The following is a 15,896-nucleotide window of genomic DNA, read 5'->3' as shown; positions in this document are numbered from 1 at the left end:
AGTGGATGTAGCTTAGCAAGGGAAGTGGACCATCCTGCTTGTCGACCGCTGCATGATCAGATGAATGAAACTGGCACTGACTATGGCCTGGGACTTTCTAGCACCTACCAGGCCTGATTGCATTTTCTGCCCACCTGCCTCAGAGACAGAGGCATCTCCTAGCTGTGTGTCTTTAGAATTTACCAGGAAGGCCACAGGTAGGGCATTTTGTCTTTATTAGTCCTATAGGTAGGACTTCTTTTTCTTAAAGGTGTAGTGGGAATGGTCAAGCTTACTGCAACTCTGCCAGACATACACCAAGAGGACTTCAAATAAGGACACCTACTAAGTGCCCTCCAACATCCCAGGGCTTTTAGCTTAGGAATTGTTGGGGAACCACATGGCATCACGGCTGGCATCTCCAGCATGGACAGAGGATTAGGGGCCACAGACAAAGTGGAGATTGCCGAATCCACCTTGATGCCGTAGCTGCCACTTATTGGAAATCCACAGCACGCTGGTTCTTTCCTGTTTTCTAAGTTCATTTTATGATGAATCCAATGAGGAGGAGTTTTTTTATCTGTTAAAGAGCAGAATTGATCAAAAAAGAACAACATTTTAGTATAAGAAATTTCAAATTGATACCAAAGTAGGAAGCAAGGATATCACAAACCTCCATGTATCTGCCACCCAGCTTCAGTGACGATTTATGGTCAGTTCTGTTCTATCTGTATACTAGACCCCCTTGTACCATTTTCAAATAAATTTCAGACAACACATCGTTTCACCTGTAAACATTTCAAAGCGTATCTAAATGATGAGCACTCTAAAACAATAAACCAGCATGCCCTTGCTATGACTAAAAACTTGCTAGCAGTAATTCCCAATATCATTTTTAAAAAATCCTACAGTTCAGATTCTCAATTGTCTCAGAAATGTCACGGATTTTTAACAGTTGGCTTCTTTGAATCAGGATCCAAATAAGGCTCACTCTTAGCAATTGGTTAAACCAGCACTGAAGCCACCACACCTCCTCCATCTTCTTCTTCTTCTTTTTTTTTTTCCTTTGTGATTTATTTTTGGAAGAAAGCAATGGTTTGTCCTACAGCATTTACTGCAATCTGGGTTTTGCATTTCTGTGGTGATTACTAATACCTATTTGTGACACCAAGTAGGGATTTATGTGGGAGTCAGGTTAGGAGAGAACTGCTCTCTCCCCACCCCCAAAGTGTCCTGGACCATGGGAACTTCTGGAGACAAAGAATGGAAAGGCTTCTGGAATCTTCCCAACAGCATGATCCTGAAGCTTGCTATTATTTGAACTAGTCCCTGTGAACAGGAAAAGTCTTTTCATAAAGCAGAGCAATTTTGTACCAAATAGCCAGAACTGTTTTCCCTTCTTCTAGAGCAATAAGGTTCAGGATTTGTTTCCCTCTTGACTTTCAAGAGTGTGTTTTCTCAATTCTTTCCTGAAATTAAAGTAAAGGTCAAGGAGGCTGGTCTGAGACCCAGGTCCCCCCCTCCCTCCTCCTCTCCCAGCTTCTGCACTGGGGAGGGGGGAGAAGGAGGGGAGGTTGACAGTTAAGTAAGCCGCTGCCTCCTTGCACTCCTGTGACCTTCTCAGTCAGCACCCCCCACCGGAGGGGGGTACAAACCAAGCTTACCTTCCCAGTGCTTTCCTTTGTGGGGGAAAATTGAGAAGGGAAAGGTGGGGAGAGGAGGGGGGAGAAAAAGAAAAAAAGAAAAGAAAAAAAAAACAACAGTTAGCAGCCTGTAGGCTCTGTTCTGAATTTAGAATCTTCCAAGCAATTTCTAGCAATTTCTAGAAGCTTCTCCCTCCCCATCTTGTTCTCTTCCTCAGAGAGGGGGCTCTGAGCCCCACCCCATCCACTTGCTGCCCCAGCAACCTGGCCCTTCCTTCCCTTGCACGGTGCCTGCGTGCTGAATATTTTTAATCAAAAGGCAGAGCGCACCCCGAGAAGAGCAGCCCGCTTAGCGGTACTGAGCCATTCTCCCCGGCCCTCCCCGCACTGAGTCACTCCAGCGAGCAGTTAATTAATGTGTGACACTTTGACAGTTGGTGAGGAGACGTTTCTTACGGAGCCATCAAAATCCACAGGGCTGAGGGGCTGTCAGGCAGACAACCTGCCTCTGCAGACCAGCTGAGACTGTGAACGCCGAGTCCACCATGGCGCAGGCCTCTGTGGTGTGTTCTGTGTTCCCAGAGGGCACCTGAGCCACTCGGCCACTTGGGGAAGAAGAACAGGGAGGTGTCTGGGCTGAGAGCTCCAGTTCCTCTCAGCTGCCCTCTCTGGTAGTTCTCAGGCAGAGGTCCTAGAGCTGTAGCTGGGTGCGGATCTGCGGGAGTTCTCCCTGGGGAACCTCCCTCCATCACCAGTGCTCCGCAAATGAGCTGGGCTCTGATGACATTCGTGCTCTGATTGTGAGACCGTGGTCCTGGCTTGGTGCTAATGCAACCCTGTGGCTCCCAGGCCATCATTGCTGCTGTGGAACCCCACGTCCCCCTCCCCGGCCACAAACCTCCAATAGCCCAGAAGCCATCTCCACCTTTCCCTATTCCCTTCCCACAGAGTGCATGCTACTCTGATCCACCTCCCACCTCCCTGCACTCCCTTCACTCTAGGGGCTGACATGATGGTCCACTTTGTCCCTGACAATCCAGGCCTCCAATTTCAGCCTCCACAGTGCCTAGGACCTAGCAGGCCAGGGCGAGTCCTCAGAGGAGGCATCTGGTCCCCCCGTGAAAAGGATCTAGGAGGAGAGATGTCAGCAGGGTAGGTAAGATCCAGGAACCGGCTCACACTGGTGTCTCCCTTGCGTGAGACACAGCTCCATGGACGGTTCTCCAACCTGCTGTTGCCAGGCCCGGGGGTGGAAGGCAAAAAGGGCAGAAGACATGAGGTGTTGTGATGTGTACACGGGGTAGCTCACAGTTTGGTAAGAACCACTGCTACTAAACAAATAATTAGACAAATAATGATTTATTACACCCATACTAAGTGTTACCCAGTAGCAGGAGAGTTTTGAAAGCAGCAGGAAGGAGCCCTTGGGAAGACAGTCCTGAAGAGGGTAAGGGAGAAGAGAGACACCCACCAGGACCATGAGACCCTGAGCTCCAGCAGCAGGACTGAGCCTGGTAAGGAAGTGGGACCCTGGTGGCCAAGGGAGGGGACAGCTGTCTATCTACCTGTACAGAAAGGATTGTAGATCTGGTGACAAGAAATTTCATGAGTGTCCACGGATAGCTTTTGTTCAGGCCACGAGGTAGCACTCAAGGCTGGAGGCTGCCAGGAAAGGTCTGACCCAGAGAGCAGTGAGCAAGAAGAGATTCTGAGGAATGACAAAGGAACCAACCAACCTCAGGCTGGGCTATGATTTGGTGGATCTAGCTGGGAAGAGCCAGATACGGTCAGAAAGCAAGAGGGAGCAGGATGTCTAGGCACTTCTTCTGCTGCTGCTGTGAATGAGTGTGTCCTGTTCCCTGCCGGGTTGGATTCAGTATACAGGGAGTGGGGGATGGGAGAGGGTGAGGTCAGCACATGACCTTCTGCACTTCCCTTATGGAAGTCTCTCCCACCTCCAAATGGTAGGCCAGATTTCCCCTAGATCTAGATTTCTCAAGGTACAGACCTAGTCTCCTACAGCAGTGTTGGGTCTGGGGGTAGGGAAGGCATTCAAGAGCCTTGGGGATAGACAGTGTGGTTAGAATGTCAGCCCAGGTAAGCATTCTCTAGCCACTGAGAGAATTCAGGCAAGATGTGAACATAGTGAAAGTGAGAACGAAGTTTATTAGGACAGAAATATGGCAGAGAGAGGAGACCTTGTGATAGGATGCTACAGGAAGGTGACACTTCAGTCATCTTCAGCCGTCTTCAAGGGACAGACATGAGCATTATGTTTAAGTAGAGGAAGAATTAGGGACTGGGGATAAAGGTATGCATAGTTTAAGTGTTTCAGTGATGGTTGTGTCCTGGCTGGTCATTATGTCAGCTTCTGGAGAAATTATTACCACTGCCACCAGTGGAGGGGAGCAATCTGGTCCCCATGTGGTTTCTCCAACTTCAGTTACAGTCTAATCATTATGGGTACTTGTCCTCATTTGTGATGATCTGTCCCGCCAGGCACTGTAGTTTCTGAGGGGGATGTTTTAGCCCTTGTCATAAAGATGTTATTTATCAGCCCTGTCTTTTCTGGAGTCGGAGGTGATTGCAAAGTGACGGTGGCAAGCAAGGTTTCAAGCAACGGCACACACACACAAAACAGAGGCAAAGATGTCAGGCACAACCAGTTCGAGGACCTGTTATAATTATCTTCCCAGTAGACTGAAGGGGACTTGTCTTTTAGGGTAATAATAACAGCCTTGAGGGTCTGAGTACTTGCTGAGATGGCCTGTGAGAAATTCCAATCCCTAGGTCCAGGTTGCAGGGCTGGGGTCCCCTGTTCGTCAGGAAATCTTCATTACAGCACTTTTCTCTTGGACAGCTTGTGTTCTCACCTCATTTTAGGCTCTCTTTGCTCATGGTTTACTGTTACCTATCAGTGGTGGGCACAGAGAGAGAGAGAAAGAGAGAGAGAGAGAGAGAGAGAGAGAGAGAGAGAGAGAGAGAGAGAGAGAGAGAGAGAGAGAGAGAGAGAGAGAGAAAGAGAGAGAGAGAGAGAGAGAGAGAGAGAGAGTGTTAATGCTGTCATGTTAACAAACCCCTTGAAGATAACCAACCTACAGACAAAAGGATTATTTTGGCTCACAGTTTTAGTGGTTCCGTGAATGATGGATTGACATGTGCTTGGGCCTGCATTGCATCTTGGTGAGCGTACATAGAAAAGGAAACTGCTCACCTCATGGTACCTAGCAAAGACTGGGAGAGGAGGGGTCAAGTCCCAAGATCCCCTTCCAGGACACACCCTCAGTGACCTACAACCTCACACTAGGACCTCCCCCCCTCCCTGAAACTTTGCAACCACCTCTCAAGGACATCTTGCGGAAGGAGAAGTGTCTCAGAGGACATTATTCCACGACTCTTTTTCTCTCTTAGTGGGAGGAAGAAATGGGGAGTTACCTCCCATCTTGCCTCTTTTATTTGCAATAGATTCTGAAGAAAGGTCCTCTCCTGAGCCACAGACTGGTCCTGTACCTGGAGCTGTAGAGCTGGAGGTGGTGGCCTGAGATACCGAGGGCCCAGGAGGAGCAGATCCCCCAACCCCCCCCCCCCAATCCAGCTCTAGTCACCCCGCTAAGCTGCTTTTCAGATGCAAATGCGAAATGATTTTTTTTGCCCTCCCTCCACTTTTTCATTGAAATGCTTCAAGTCTCAGAAAAGGGGGGGAAAAAAAAACCCTGATGTGTTTAAGACATCAGTGTCGCACCCGCCTTCCAGCCTGATAAGGGATTGTTAAATTTTAATTAGACAATTAGATTCCTTCAAGTGCCAACCAAACTTCAGAGACAAAGCTGCGAGCACAGCTCAGGAAACAGAGTGCTTAGATTTCTTGCACACCAGCTCCTCCCACCCTACCTCCCACCTCCCTGATCTGTGCCCCCACGGAATAGAAAGGAGAGACAGACAGAGGGACAGAGAGGGTAAGACAGCCAGGTAGGTGGGAGAGAGCGGTGAGAATCCTGACCTTAGACCAGTCAACTTTCCACCAGAGTCCCGTGCACGCCCAGACACATTGACCTTTTTGAGCATTCCACCACAAGTCTGAGACAGGGCAGCCACATCCCTCTGGTTCTTTCTGAGAGAAAATGTTAGGTTTGGGTGTCAACCTTGAATGGGGTAGCCTTAAAGCAGTCTCTCTTCTTCTGACATACTTGACTTACTTGTGAGGCGCTGTCTCTGTTGGTAGGCCCCTGGGGTGTGCTGGGCAGATCAGCCACAGCCTCTCCACGGCCCCTTGCTGTGTTCTCAGTCTCAGAACCCCAGAGTGGACTCAGCAGGATGCCCGTAGGCCATGCCTTGCTCAGCCCCAGTCTCTGAGCACTTGGCAACAGGAGAGGGAGCTAATTTCCAAATTGGGGCACATACAAGAAGCAGAACATTTGTAAGACTCATAGGGCTAATGCCAGAGGCAGCTGGGGTTGGAAATGCCTGACTCTACAGTCCTCTTGGCCTGATATTTCCATATGCCTTGTTTTACTACAGACATCTTGTGGGGAAGCTTTGCTCTGAAGCTTCTAGAAAGCCATTATTTAGGAAGGTTAGAGTGAGGTAGATGTTCAGAGAAAACTGATGGAGAGAGGAATCAAGCACTAGAATGGCCCCATACCCCCCTACCCTCAGTGCTGGAGACGGAACTTGGTATCCTGTGCATGCTAGGTAGATGGTCTACCTCTGAGCCAGAGTCCTAGCTCTGATTTTGAGAGATCTTTCCCTCCTTCCCTCCCTTCCTTTCATTCTTCCTTTGTTTTCTTCCTCTTTTGCTTTCTTTTGTTGAGTTCTCTGCTAGTACCCAACAGTAGATACTAGGGACAGATGACGGTTTCTGGCTGTTGGGTGAACTGAAACTTGCAAGTAAGTTTCCCCTCCTCATTCCCACCTTCTACCAGGGTGGCTAAGAACGCACAGCCTAAGGAATCCAGAGCACCTGGGATGGGGAGAAAGCTTGTCCTGAAGCATCTGCCTGACGGGTGGGATGGGGAACAGTCACTGCTACTCTTTGCCACTTTGGGGAACAGACACTTTTGTGGAGCTTACCAGCAGGGTTCAGTCATCCACCTTTCTCTCAGAAGACACCACCAAGAGACCACACTGGTGAGGCCTGAGATACTGTCGTGACTGTGTCTATAGCATTTGGTGGCTACTAAATGCTCCTTGACTGGGGTCTGTGATTTGAAGATTTTGCTCAAGGCCAGAACCACTGAGGAGGGAGCTGGAGGTGGCATCTGAGCGAAGAAGTTGATCTTATTTTATAATCTGAAATTGGCATACTCGTTGGGCAATAGATTTTTTAAAAAAAATAATGTAATCATTCATCTGAAAAATCTATGACTGCAAAGATAATTCACCTTAGGGTTATATAGTTATGCCCCCCCCAAATAACAACAACAACAACAACAAATTCCAGAAAATCCAAAGGGATGGGTGCTGTGTGGTTTAGTCTTTTCCTTACACTGGATCCCACAGTAATCCCACGCCTTAGATGACTTCTTTGGAGTTAGGGCCAGTGAGGAGCTCCATGCTGCCTTCCTGAGCACCACCTTCCCTCCATCCCCCTCAGGAGCACAAACTCTGGCCAAGATAAGCAAGCTTGGCCAGGGGAGAGCAAGGACCGGGCTTTGAAGGAATACTCCAGTTCTCTTGGCTGCTCCTCTCTGCCTTCTCCTGGAATGCCACTGGGAACCCAATAACCAGTATAACCCAGAAGCAGAAGGACAAAAAGGACAGACAGGGCTGGAGCATACTGAGCCCGGGGCTGGCCGGTATCCTCCAGGCCTCCCGAGAAAATGTCAGCAGAGAAATGCCAGGAAGGCAGTCTGTTTCATCCGTTCTAAGATGCACATTCCCTCTCATTGCAGCGTCTATGAAATCAGGATGCATTTTAGAGCTGGCCACATCTTAGAATTGTGCTGGAGTTCAATGGCGTTTTTTTTCCCCTCTGAGTGTTGTATGAAATGATTTTGGGGCATGGCACAGCCTCTTTTGTTGGTTGAGCCTCTGCAATGCAGTGATGAGAACTACAGTCACTGCCTATATAGCAGGTGGACCTGGACAGCTGGGTCCTCCAGCCTAGCTGCTCCCTAGGATTCGCTCAGGCCTGTCCTGCAGCCAGGACCCAGAGACAGGCTTTGCTGAGTCAGAGCCCTCCCCCTACACCCAGTATCGTCATGTGGTCTTTCCTCTGTGTGCACATCCCTGCTGTCTTTTGGGTCCGTTATGTTTCCTTTTCTTAAATGAATACAAGTCAGACTCAATTAGAACCCACTCTCATGCCCTCGTTTTAAGTGAAATTCCTCTTCAAAGGCCCTGTTTCTAAATACAATCACATTCTGAGGTACTGGAGTGAAGGCTTCACCATAGAATTGTTGTAAGCATCACAGTTCAGCCTATACCCAGCGCTGACCCATGATGTTCTGGGGCTGAGTTATTTTTTGACACTTGTGAAGATAGTGGTATATGTTATCAGGTGTATTTCAAGACTGGGGGTTTTCGTGGGGATTCTAACAGAGGCTTTGACTCAGTTCAGCGAACAGCTATTGTACATTGCCTGCACACTTCAGAATAGGTGGCCAGAAATTGGCAAGATTGTGTGTGCATGTTTAATTTGCTTTAATTTTCCATTAGAGATCTGAACAGCACTGTGAAACCCTTGAGGCTACACCTCGGTGGAAAAAAAAAAGCAGATCCACAAATGGGTTCTACTCTAGACTGACTGTACTAGCAGAGACCCAAGGACAAAGAGAGATGGTCCAGGCAGGGATAGGGACACAGCGGCAGGCATCACAGCAGGAGGATTTGAGCCACTGTCTCTTTGAACAATGCGTGGGCACTCCGTGGAGATTTCCAGGTACTTTCCTTATTTGTGGAGTGGGGATGGTAACCAAAAATCTCAGAGAGTGGCTTCGAGGATAAATGAAACACGACATCCAAAATAACTTGGCAAACTCTCCACCCCTTTGCAAGTCTAAAGGCAGAATTGCACTGTCGGAAGGAAACAGATGCCTGGCTGGGTGTGAGGATGGGACTGAGGGGAGGCAGGGAGCTGAGAGTCCTGGCAGATGCCACTAGCTAGACCAGCAGGGGGACTGAGCAAGTTAGGGGAGGAATGAGCTTTCTGGAGTGAGTGTGCCTCCCACAGTCTTCAGGCTCCGGACATGGTTTCACAGGATGTTTTATGCATGACAGGTTCAATAGACACTGGCTGGAGAAATGAAGCTCAAAAGCCAGCCCTGGTTGCCTGATCAATAGCCATACCCAGGCTGACTGCTGTGGAATCCGGTATTAATAAGGACACAATGCCCCACAGCCTTTGCATCTGAAAACCTGCTGCACAGCAACGTTCTTTTACCTCACAGGGAATGAGGCATTTTGCTTTCCCCATAGCCCCCACACCAGTGATGTTGGGTAGGACATGGTCCATCCACACCCCTCTTTTGAGGGCTGGAAGATGGGGCTGAGGGCATAGAGCTGGGCAGAGCCTTCATACTCCCTCTGGTTTTTTTTTTTTTTTGGGGGGGGGGTCCGGTCATGGAGCCTGAACTCTGGGCCTGGGCGCTGTCCCTCAGCTCTTCAGCTCAAGGCTAGCGCTCTACCACTTGAGCCACAGCACCACTTCTGGCTTTTTTCTTTTTGCTTATGTGGTGCTGAGGATTCGAACCCAGGGCCTCACACAGGCAAGGCAAGCGCTCTACCACTGAGCCACCTTCCCAGCCCCCTCCTGATTTTTTGCAGTGATCATGGCTCACTCCTTATTTGGGCATAGTTCTATGGTCTTCCTGATTTCAAGTCTATTTAGATAGCAAAGTGTGTGGAAATCATGGTGCTTTGTTGTGGAAGGCCTAGAAATGCCCAGAAAGTGAATTGAAAGTCCACTGATGGTCTATTACACGCACAACCCAAATAGGCTGTTAAGTATGATACCTGATGCTCCCAGTGTCTTCTCCTGAGCCCTTCTGCTCCCTTTTCTCTGTGAGCACACCACTACTAGCCTTCCAGAGCCCAAAGCAGGCGGGAATCCTGGAGTGGCTCTAGACTCCTCCTCTCCCTGTTCACTCCATCCCTCCCTCTCCTGTCCACATTCATCCAATAACCAAGTTCCATGAGACTGACTGCTAAGTTAGCTCCTCATTCTGTCCTCATTATCACTGTCTTCATTCTGTGATCACCATCTCTTCACCTGAATTCTAGCCACCTCTCTTCACTCTGAACTCTCCTCCATACCGTAATGGTCAATGGTCTTTCCAGAACCCAGTCCACTGGGGTCACTTCTCTGCTCTGAGCCTTTTAGGGTCTCCCAATCTGACCATATCTGTGCTGGCCTATGAATATCCCTTCTATTTAATTTCCTCCAACCTCACAGACAGATAGAGCCACTTACTGTTGGGTCTATGCTGTTTTCTCCTTGGCTGGAATATCACCCCAGCCAATTTCTCCTCTTAGTTGCTTGAAGAGCTCTCAGATTCACCTCTTTCTGTATCACTCAGATTTAATAGCGAAATTAATTGGGTATTGTTTTAGTTTCCAGAATATGAATGGTAGAACCATGTTGTGTTTTTTTCCTGCCTCTGTTGATGGCATAATATAGAGCAACACTTAGCAAATATTTATAATATCTCAAGAGTGAATGAATACCTGCTTGTGTGTCTACCACTAGAAGCTGGACTCCTGGCAGACGTAAAGTGGATGATACAAGAATTGTGCTCATGCGTGTGTTGAAGAAATGAAAGAATGATCAGTTCTTTCTGAGCTCATTTATGATTATTATCATTTATGCTTTTAAAATGCATACTCAATCATTCTGCCCTCTGCAAGAACCTGCTAGCATGAGAGTGTCAGCAACCCCAACATTGTTTTTATAAAAAGTCATTGGATGCATAAGCTGAAATCCCGAGGTCAAAGAAGTCTCTCTGTTGACTACCCATGATTGGTTTATCAGCCCAGAGCCCTCTGTGGGAGTCAGTGTACTTGGGAGGCCCCCCTGCTTACCTCCATGTTTCCTGGCAGAGTCTTGCCACCCAGTGGCTCCGCTGCCCCGATGGATGCACTGAATCTGTCCTGGTACGATGAGGACCTGGAGAGGCAGAACTGGAGCCGGCCCTTCAATGAGTCGGAAGGAAAGGCGGACCGGCCCCACTATAACTACTATGCTATGCTGCTTACCCTGCTCATCTTCGTCATCGTCTTTGGCAACGTGCTGGTGTGCATGGCTGTGTCCCGAGAGAAGGCACTGCAGACCACCACCAACTACCTGATTGTCAGCCTCGCTGTGGCTGACCTCTTGGTGGCCACGTTAGTCATGCCCTGGGTCGTCTACCTGGAGGTAGGTCTGGGCACCCTGCCTTGGTCTCTGCCTGCTCCAGGAGGCTCCTGTACTGGAGCCTGGATTTCAGCTTTCTGCTGGTTTCTACCAATACATTTGCCTGCCAGTTCCCCAGGTCGTCTCTCTCTCTACTCTGGGCTCAACTTTGCTCATTAAGTGGACAGATTATCTCATTAAGAGTCACACCCACCATGTGTAGAGTGTTTTCTAAGTGCTGGGTCTTATGTTAGGTACTCTCGATGAGCATTTTTTTTTTCAGCAGCTCTGGGAGACTAGCCTGATCATCATTTTTCAGATGACATAGCAGGTGGTCAGGCCAGCTAGGTGACTTCTCTAGCAGGTCCTGGAATCGGTTTTATAGTTAGTCCTGGAAACATAAGTAACTGACAAGAGTCCCAACCCTGAAACTCATCCCTCTCTCCTCATGTCAGGAACCTGAGCTGTTGCTCTGATTTATCCAGGACCTCAGGTAGAGGCAGCAATGACCTGTAATACACAGGACGGAGCCCAGCTCTGTACCCCAAGATGGAGAGCAGCGCTGAGCCCAGCACTGTGTCAGCGATGTTGTTAGATGCTGATCAGGCAAGCCAGACCATTCTAGGGTCATGACTTTGTGGCGTGTGTGTGTGTACGACACACACACACACACACACACACACACACACACACACACACACATGGCTAGGAGGCATGGAAAGACTTATGTGGCCTACAGAACTAAACGAATGCAGGACAATAGCTGAGCCAATGGCCTTTGAACCTTGAGTCACTGCATTCTTCCAAGCATAGTTTCCTCCTGTAGGAGTTCCAAAGTGATATCTGAGAATCATTCTAGATGATACTGAGATGACACAGAAGTATCCCTGAGTGGCCACACAGAGAGGTCTACGCCAGTGAAAATGCTACAGGACTACTCCCGCTCTGTTAGGAAGGAGAGGCACAGACTACTATCCCAGAGGTGTGCAGGACCAAGTACCAGGCTTGAGGCAGGAGGCAGAAGCAGGGGTAAGGGGAAACCCAGGACATGGCTTCTGTGGGAAATAAGAGGCAAGGCAGAAGGGGAAGTTTAGGGATTATCTAATCTGAGTAATTCCAATGGCTTTGGGTTATTGGATAACCTTAGTTTCTTGGCATTGGCCTTGGGATGATTTGGGATGGGGGAAATATTGGCCTGGTGTGCATAGCATAAAGGGAGAGGTCGACTTGAGTACAAGAGATGGATGGTGTGCTGGTTTAAGGAGTTAGCTAGGCCCGGGGAAGGGTTATCTCTCCCTGGGCAGGCTACCAAATAATAGAGCATCAAGAACACAGAATGTTAAGAAAATGCAGCTAATAATAGTTGTCCCTATGATAAACAGATGCCAAATAGACAAGGTGATGTTTTAGAAGGTTCAAAATTGAGGCCCTCCTTTTAGGTGGGTTGTCATTCCTTTTTGTAAAGTTCTTGGCACCAAGCGGTCTTAGGTGGGTGGGAGATGAGAGGCCAGGCCTCCAGTCTTTCATGAGAAGCCCTCTTCCCCCATCGCTCCCCACACCCCAACTGGAGGCCCACAGGGTTCCCACAAGCCATGCTCTGAGTCTAGCCAACTGTCTTAGGGAGATGGAGCCATAGTGCTGGGCAAATGTCCCCTCCTGCTGTCTTCCCATCACATTGCTCTGTCCTCAGGTGGTGGGTGAGTGGAAATTCAGCAGGATTCACTGTGACATCTTCGTCACCCTGGATGTCATGATGTGCACAGCAAGTATCCTGAACCTGTGTGCCATCAGCATCGACAGGTGAGCTCAGCCAGGCTGGCCTTCCCTCCTTGTGATTACTCCATCTCATCTCTGAGTCAGTGATGCTTTACGGCTGGCTGTGTGCACAAGTGTCTATTGTGTGATGGGGAGAGGTTAGGATAATACAGAATAGCCCCTAAAGGTAAGCTATTTACAAACAGTGAAGTCACCAAGAATTCCCAGACCATGACTGGTATAAAAGAGTACATTCTGATTGAAGTCTAACACTTTTACTTTTTATGCACCTGTGGACAGATTGTGGAAGTTCTTAGCACTCTTTCATTTTCTAGACACTGATGATGAGAATGTTGGCTTCCTGGGCTGCAGTGTTTGCTTTTTGCATTTTGTGTCTAGTACAGATCAACTGGTCCCGGAGGATCTTCTCCCAGCCGGTTCCTCAGAGCCTTTCACTAATTTGCACAGATTGTACCATGGAGGTGCTCCAAATACCTCATGAGATTTGTGTGTGTGTGTGTGTGTGTGTGCTTGCACACATGTGCACTCTGGCCCTGAGGCTTAAACTCAAGGCCTGGGCCCTACCCTGAGTCTCTTTTTCTCAAGGCTAGTACTCTACCACTTGAGCCACAGTGCCACTTCTGGCTTTTACTTGAGTAGTTTATTGGAGATAAGACTCTCACAGACTTCCCTCCCCGGGGCTGGCTTCAAACTGCAATCCTCACATCTCAGCCTCCTGAGTAGCTAAGATTTCAGGTGTGAGCCACCAGCACCTGGCATGGGATTCTTGAAAGATGAAACAAGTTAATGGATAAGAAGTAGGAGCAGAAGAATGTGAAGGAAGACTATGAAGTTCTCACTGTCAACGAGCACTTCTAGTTCCTATGGATGCAGCACGGAGATAGTGTCATTTCAGTATGTAAAGACCCAGACCATCACCCCTTAAGAAGCCTGAAGTCCAGTTACAGCAATTAAAATAGTAGCTTTGTTATAGGAGTACAAGGTAGCTGGCCATTCCAAACTAAGTAAATGGATTCTACCAGCTGTCCTTGGGGGCTGAGTGTGGGGATAATTGGAAGGGTTGAGTACAAGGATCTGGTGAGGCTTTGTAGTGACTGTTACCATCTAGCCCAGAGAACAAGGGTGTATCCGCCATATGCATTCTGGAGAGTAAGAGGTCCCTAGGCCAGCATCTCAGACTCAGGGCCTCTACCCATGCAGGTACACAGCTGTGGCCATGCCCATGCTCTACAACACACGCTACAGCTCCAAGCGCCGAGTCACTGTCATGATCGCCATCGTCTGGGTCCTGTCCTTCACCATCTCCTGCCCACTGCTCTTCGGACTCAACAACACAGGTGAGTCTTACCTTTGTCTATCTGAGTTTCAGGTGGCTCTGAGAGCCTGGCACAGATATGGACAGAGATCCAGTGGGAGCTCATTTCACCCACTTGGACAGAAGCCAGGCTGGATGTTTAGGGCCCAGCCCAACTCAGACTTATTCCAGGTTGGGCTAAAAAGGCAACAATGGCCCAAGGCACAACAGAGCTGGATGAAGAGTCAGGAAAATGGTTCAGAAAGATGTCTGGCCATTTTCAACTTTGTTTATTAAGCTGAAGCAAGCCAGACGGCCTCGCCAACTGCACGTGTGCATGCTCACGCACGTGGCAGGGGACTACTGGGCTTCCATGTGCCCCTGGCAATAGTGAGGAGGAAACTGGGAAGCAGAGAATCCCAGCCCCTCATCTCAACAAGGAGGATGGGATCGTCGCCCAGTGGGCCCACTGATGTCCTGACCACTCGCGGTTCTCTTTTCCCCCAGATCAGAATGAGTGCATCATCGCCAACCCTGCCTTTGTGGTCTACTCCTCCATCGTCTCCTTCTACGTGCCCTTCATCGTCACCCTGCTGGTCTACATCAAGATCTACATCGTCCTCCGAAAGCGCAGAAAGCGGGTCAACACCAAACGCAGTAGCCGAGCTTTCAGAGCCAACCTGAAGACCCCTCTCAAGGTCCCATGATCCTCCCATGATCCTCCCTCCAAGTGTCCGTACCCAACCATCCCCAAGGGAGATCATGCCATGCTCAGGTGGAGGCCAGGAGCTGGTTGAGGTCTAGGAACTGAGTTGAGGGAATGGACCTCAGTGGACAGACTTGAATGTCCAGAAAGAGGGCAGGGGGCACATGGTGGTGGGTACCAACTAAGAGTAGACATCTGCTTAGGGATCTTTGTGACTGGACACAGCAGTTCTTGCTTGGTACCTTCCTTGGTGCCTCTGTCTTTGCTTAGCTTCTTCTTTTCCATGCTGGCTTCTCCTTCATCATTCTTCCCCTCCCTCTGTCTCTTCCAATGCTATTCTGTCTCTATCACTCTCGCCCCAATTCCTTCCCTGTACCGCTCCTGCTTTCTTCCCTCTTCTCCCTGTTTCTCTCCTTGCTCATCTTCCTACTCTTACTTTGTATAAATTTCCCCCTCTACTCAGCCTTCCCCATGAAACAATCTGTGGGCATGGGAGGAACAAGGGATTTCAGATAGGACACACAGGTACAAATCTTGGCACTACCACTTTGTGTTTCATTGTTTTCCCCTGAGTGACCTTGGACGTGTTGCTTAACTTCTGTGAGCCTCGATTTCCTCATCTCTTAAATGGGAATTCTAATGTGGACTTCTCAGGGTGGTCTTGATTTGATGTGAGATAGGATGTGAGCATGTGCTTAGCATGATGCCAAACCCTAAGCAGGTGCTCTACAACAACAGGGCCCCTGGGTCCCTGCTTCTGCCTACCTTCTCATCATAGTATCACTTGCCCCGAGTGCCTTCTGATCTCTGAGCCCCAGTTCCAAGTCTGAGTTCTCCATGGACCTCAACTGCCTTGGGTTTCTGACCCCTCACCACCCCTGCCCCTCACTGCCTCCTATGACCCGTGTGCTGGCTCATTCTACAGGGCAACTGCACTCACCCCGAGGACATGAAACTCTGCACCGTTATCATGAAGTCTAACGGGAGTTTCCCAGTGAACAGGCGGAGAGTGGTAAGTGTTCAGGCCAGGGATCCAGGACCGAGTCTCTCGACCCTTAGGGAAGCCTACCAGCCTTCACCAGCTGGTCAAAGGAGAAAGAACATTCTAGTACCCCAGCTCTGCCTCAGCTGAGGGCAGATTCCCGCCCCCCCCACAACACTTCCAAGCCA

The 15,896-nt window shown here is 49.1% G+C and overlaps 1 protein-coding gene across 4 annotated transcripts in view; it reads left to right on the top strand.

Moving 5' to 3' along the window:
- The window catches only part of Drd2 (dopamine receptor D2), a 151,111-nt gene that overhangs the window by 130,816 nt on the left and 4,399 nt on the right, over positions 1–15,896 (top strand). For all 4 annotated transcript variants that reach the window (XM_070038105.1, XM_070038103.1, XM_070038104.1 and 1 more), the window contains 5 exons: positions 10,659–10,974; positions 12,641–12,750; positions 13,927–14,063; positions 14,528–14,718; positions 15,652–15,738. In XM_070038105.1, the coding sequence (XP_069894206.1) occupies positions 10,690–10,974; positions 12,641–12,750; positions 13,927–14,063; positions 14,528–14,718; positions 15,652–15,738 (810 nt within the window). In that variant the 5' untranslated portion in view covers positions 10,659–10,689. The remainder of the gene's footprint in view (positions 1–10,658; positions 10,975–12,640; positions 12,751–13,926; positions 14,064–14,527; positions 14,719–15,651; positions 15,739–15,896) is intronic.

This window comes from Dipodomys merriami, unplaced genomic scaffold (assembly GCF_024711535.1).
Source record: "Dipodomys merriami isolate MVZ:Mamm:240054 unplaced genomic scaffold, mDipMer1.0.p SCAF_29, whole genome shotgun sequence".
Lineage (NCBI taxonomy): Eukaryota > Metazoa > Chordata > Mammalia > Rodentia > Heteromyidae > Dipodomys > Dipodomys merriami.
Note: the sequence above shows the minus strand (reverse complement) of the source record. Positions and strands in the feature narration are given on the sequence as shown.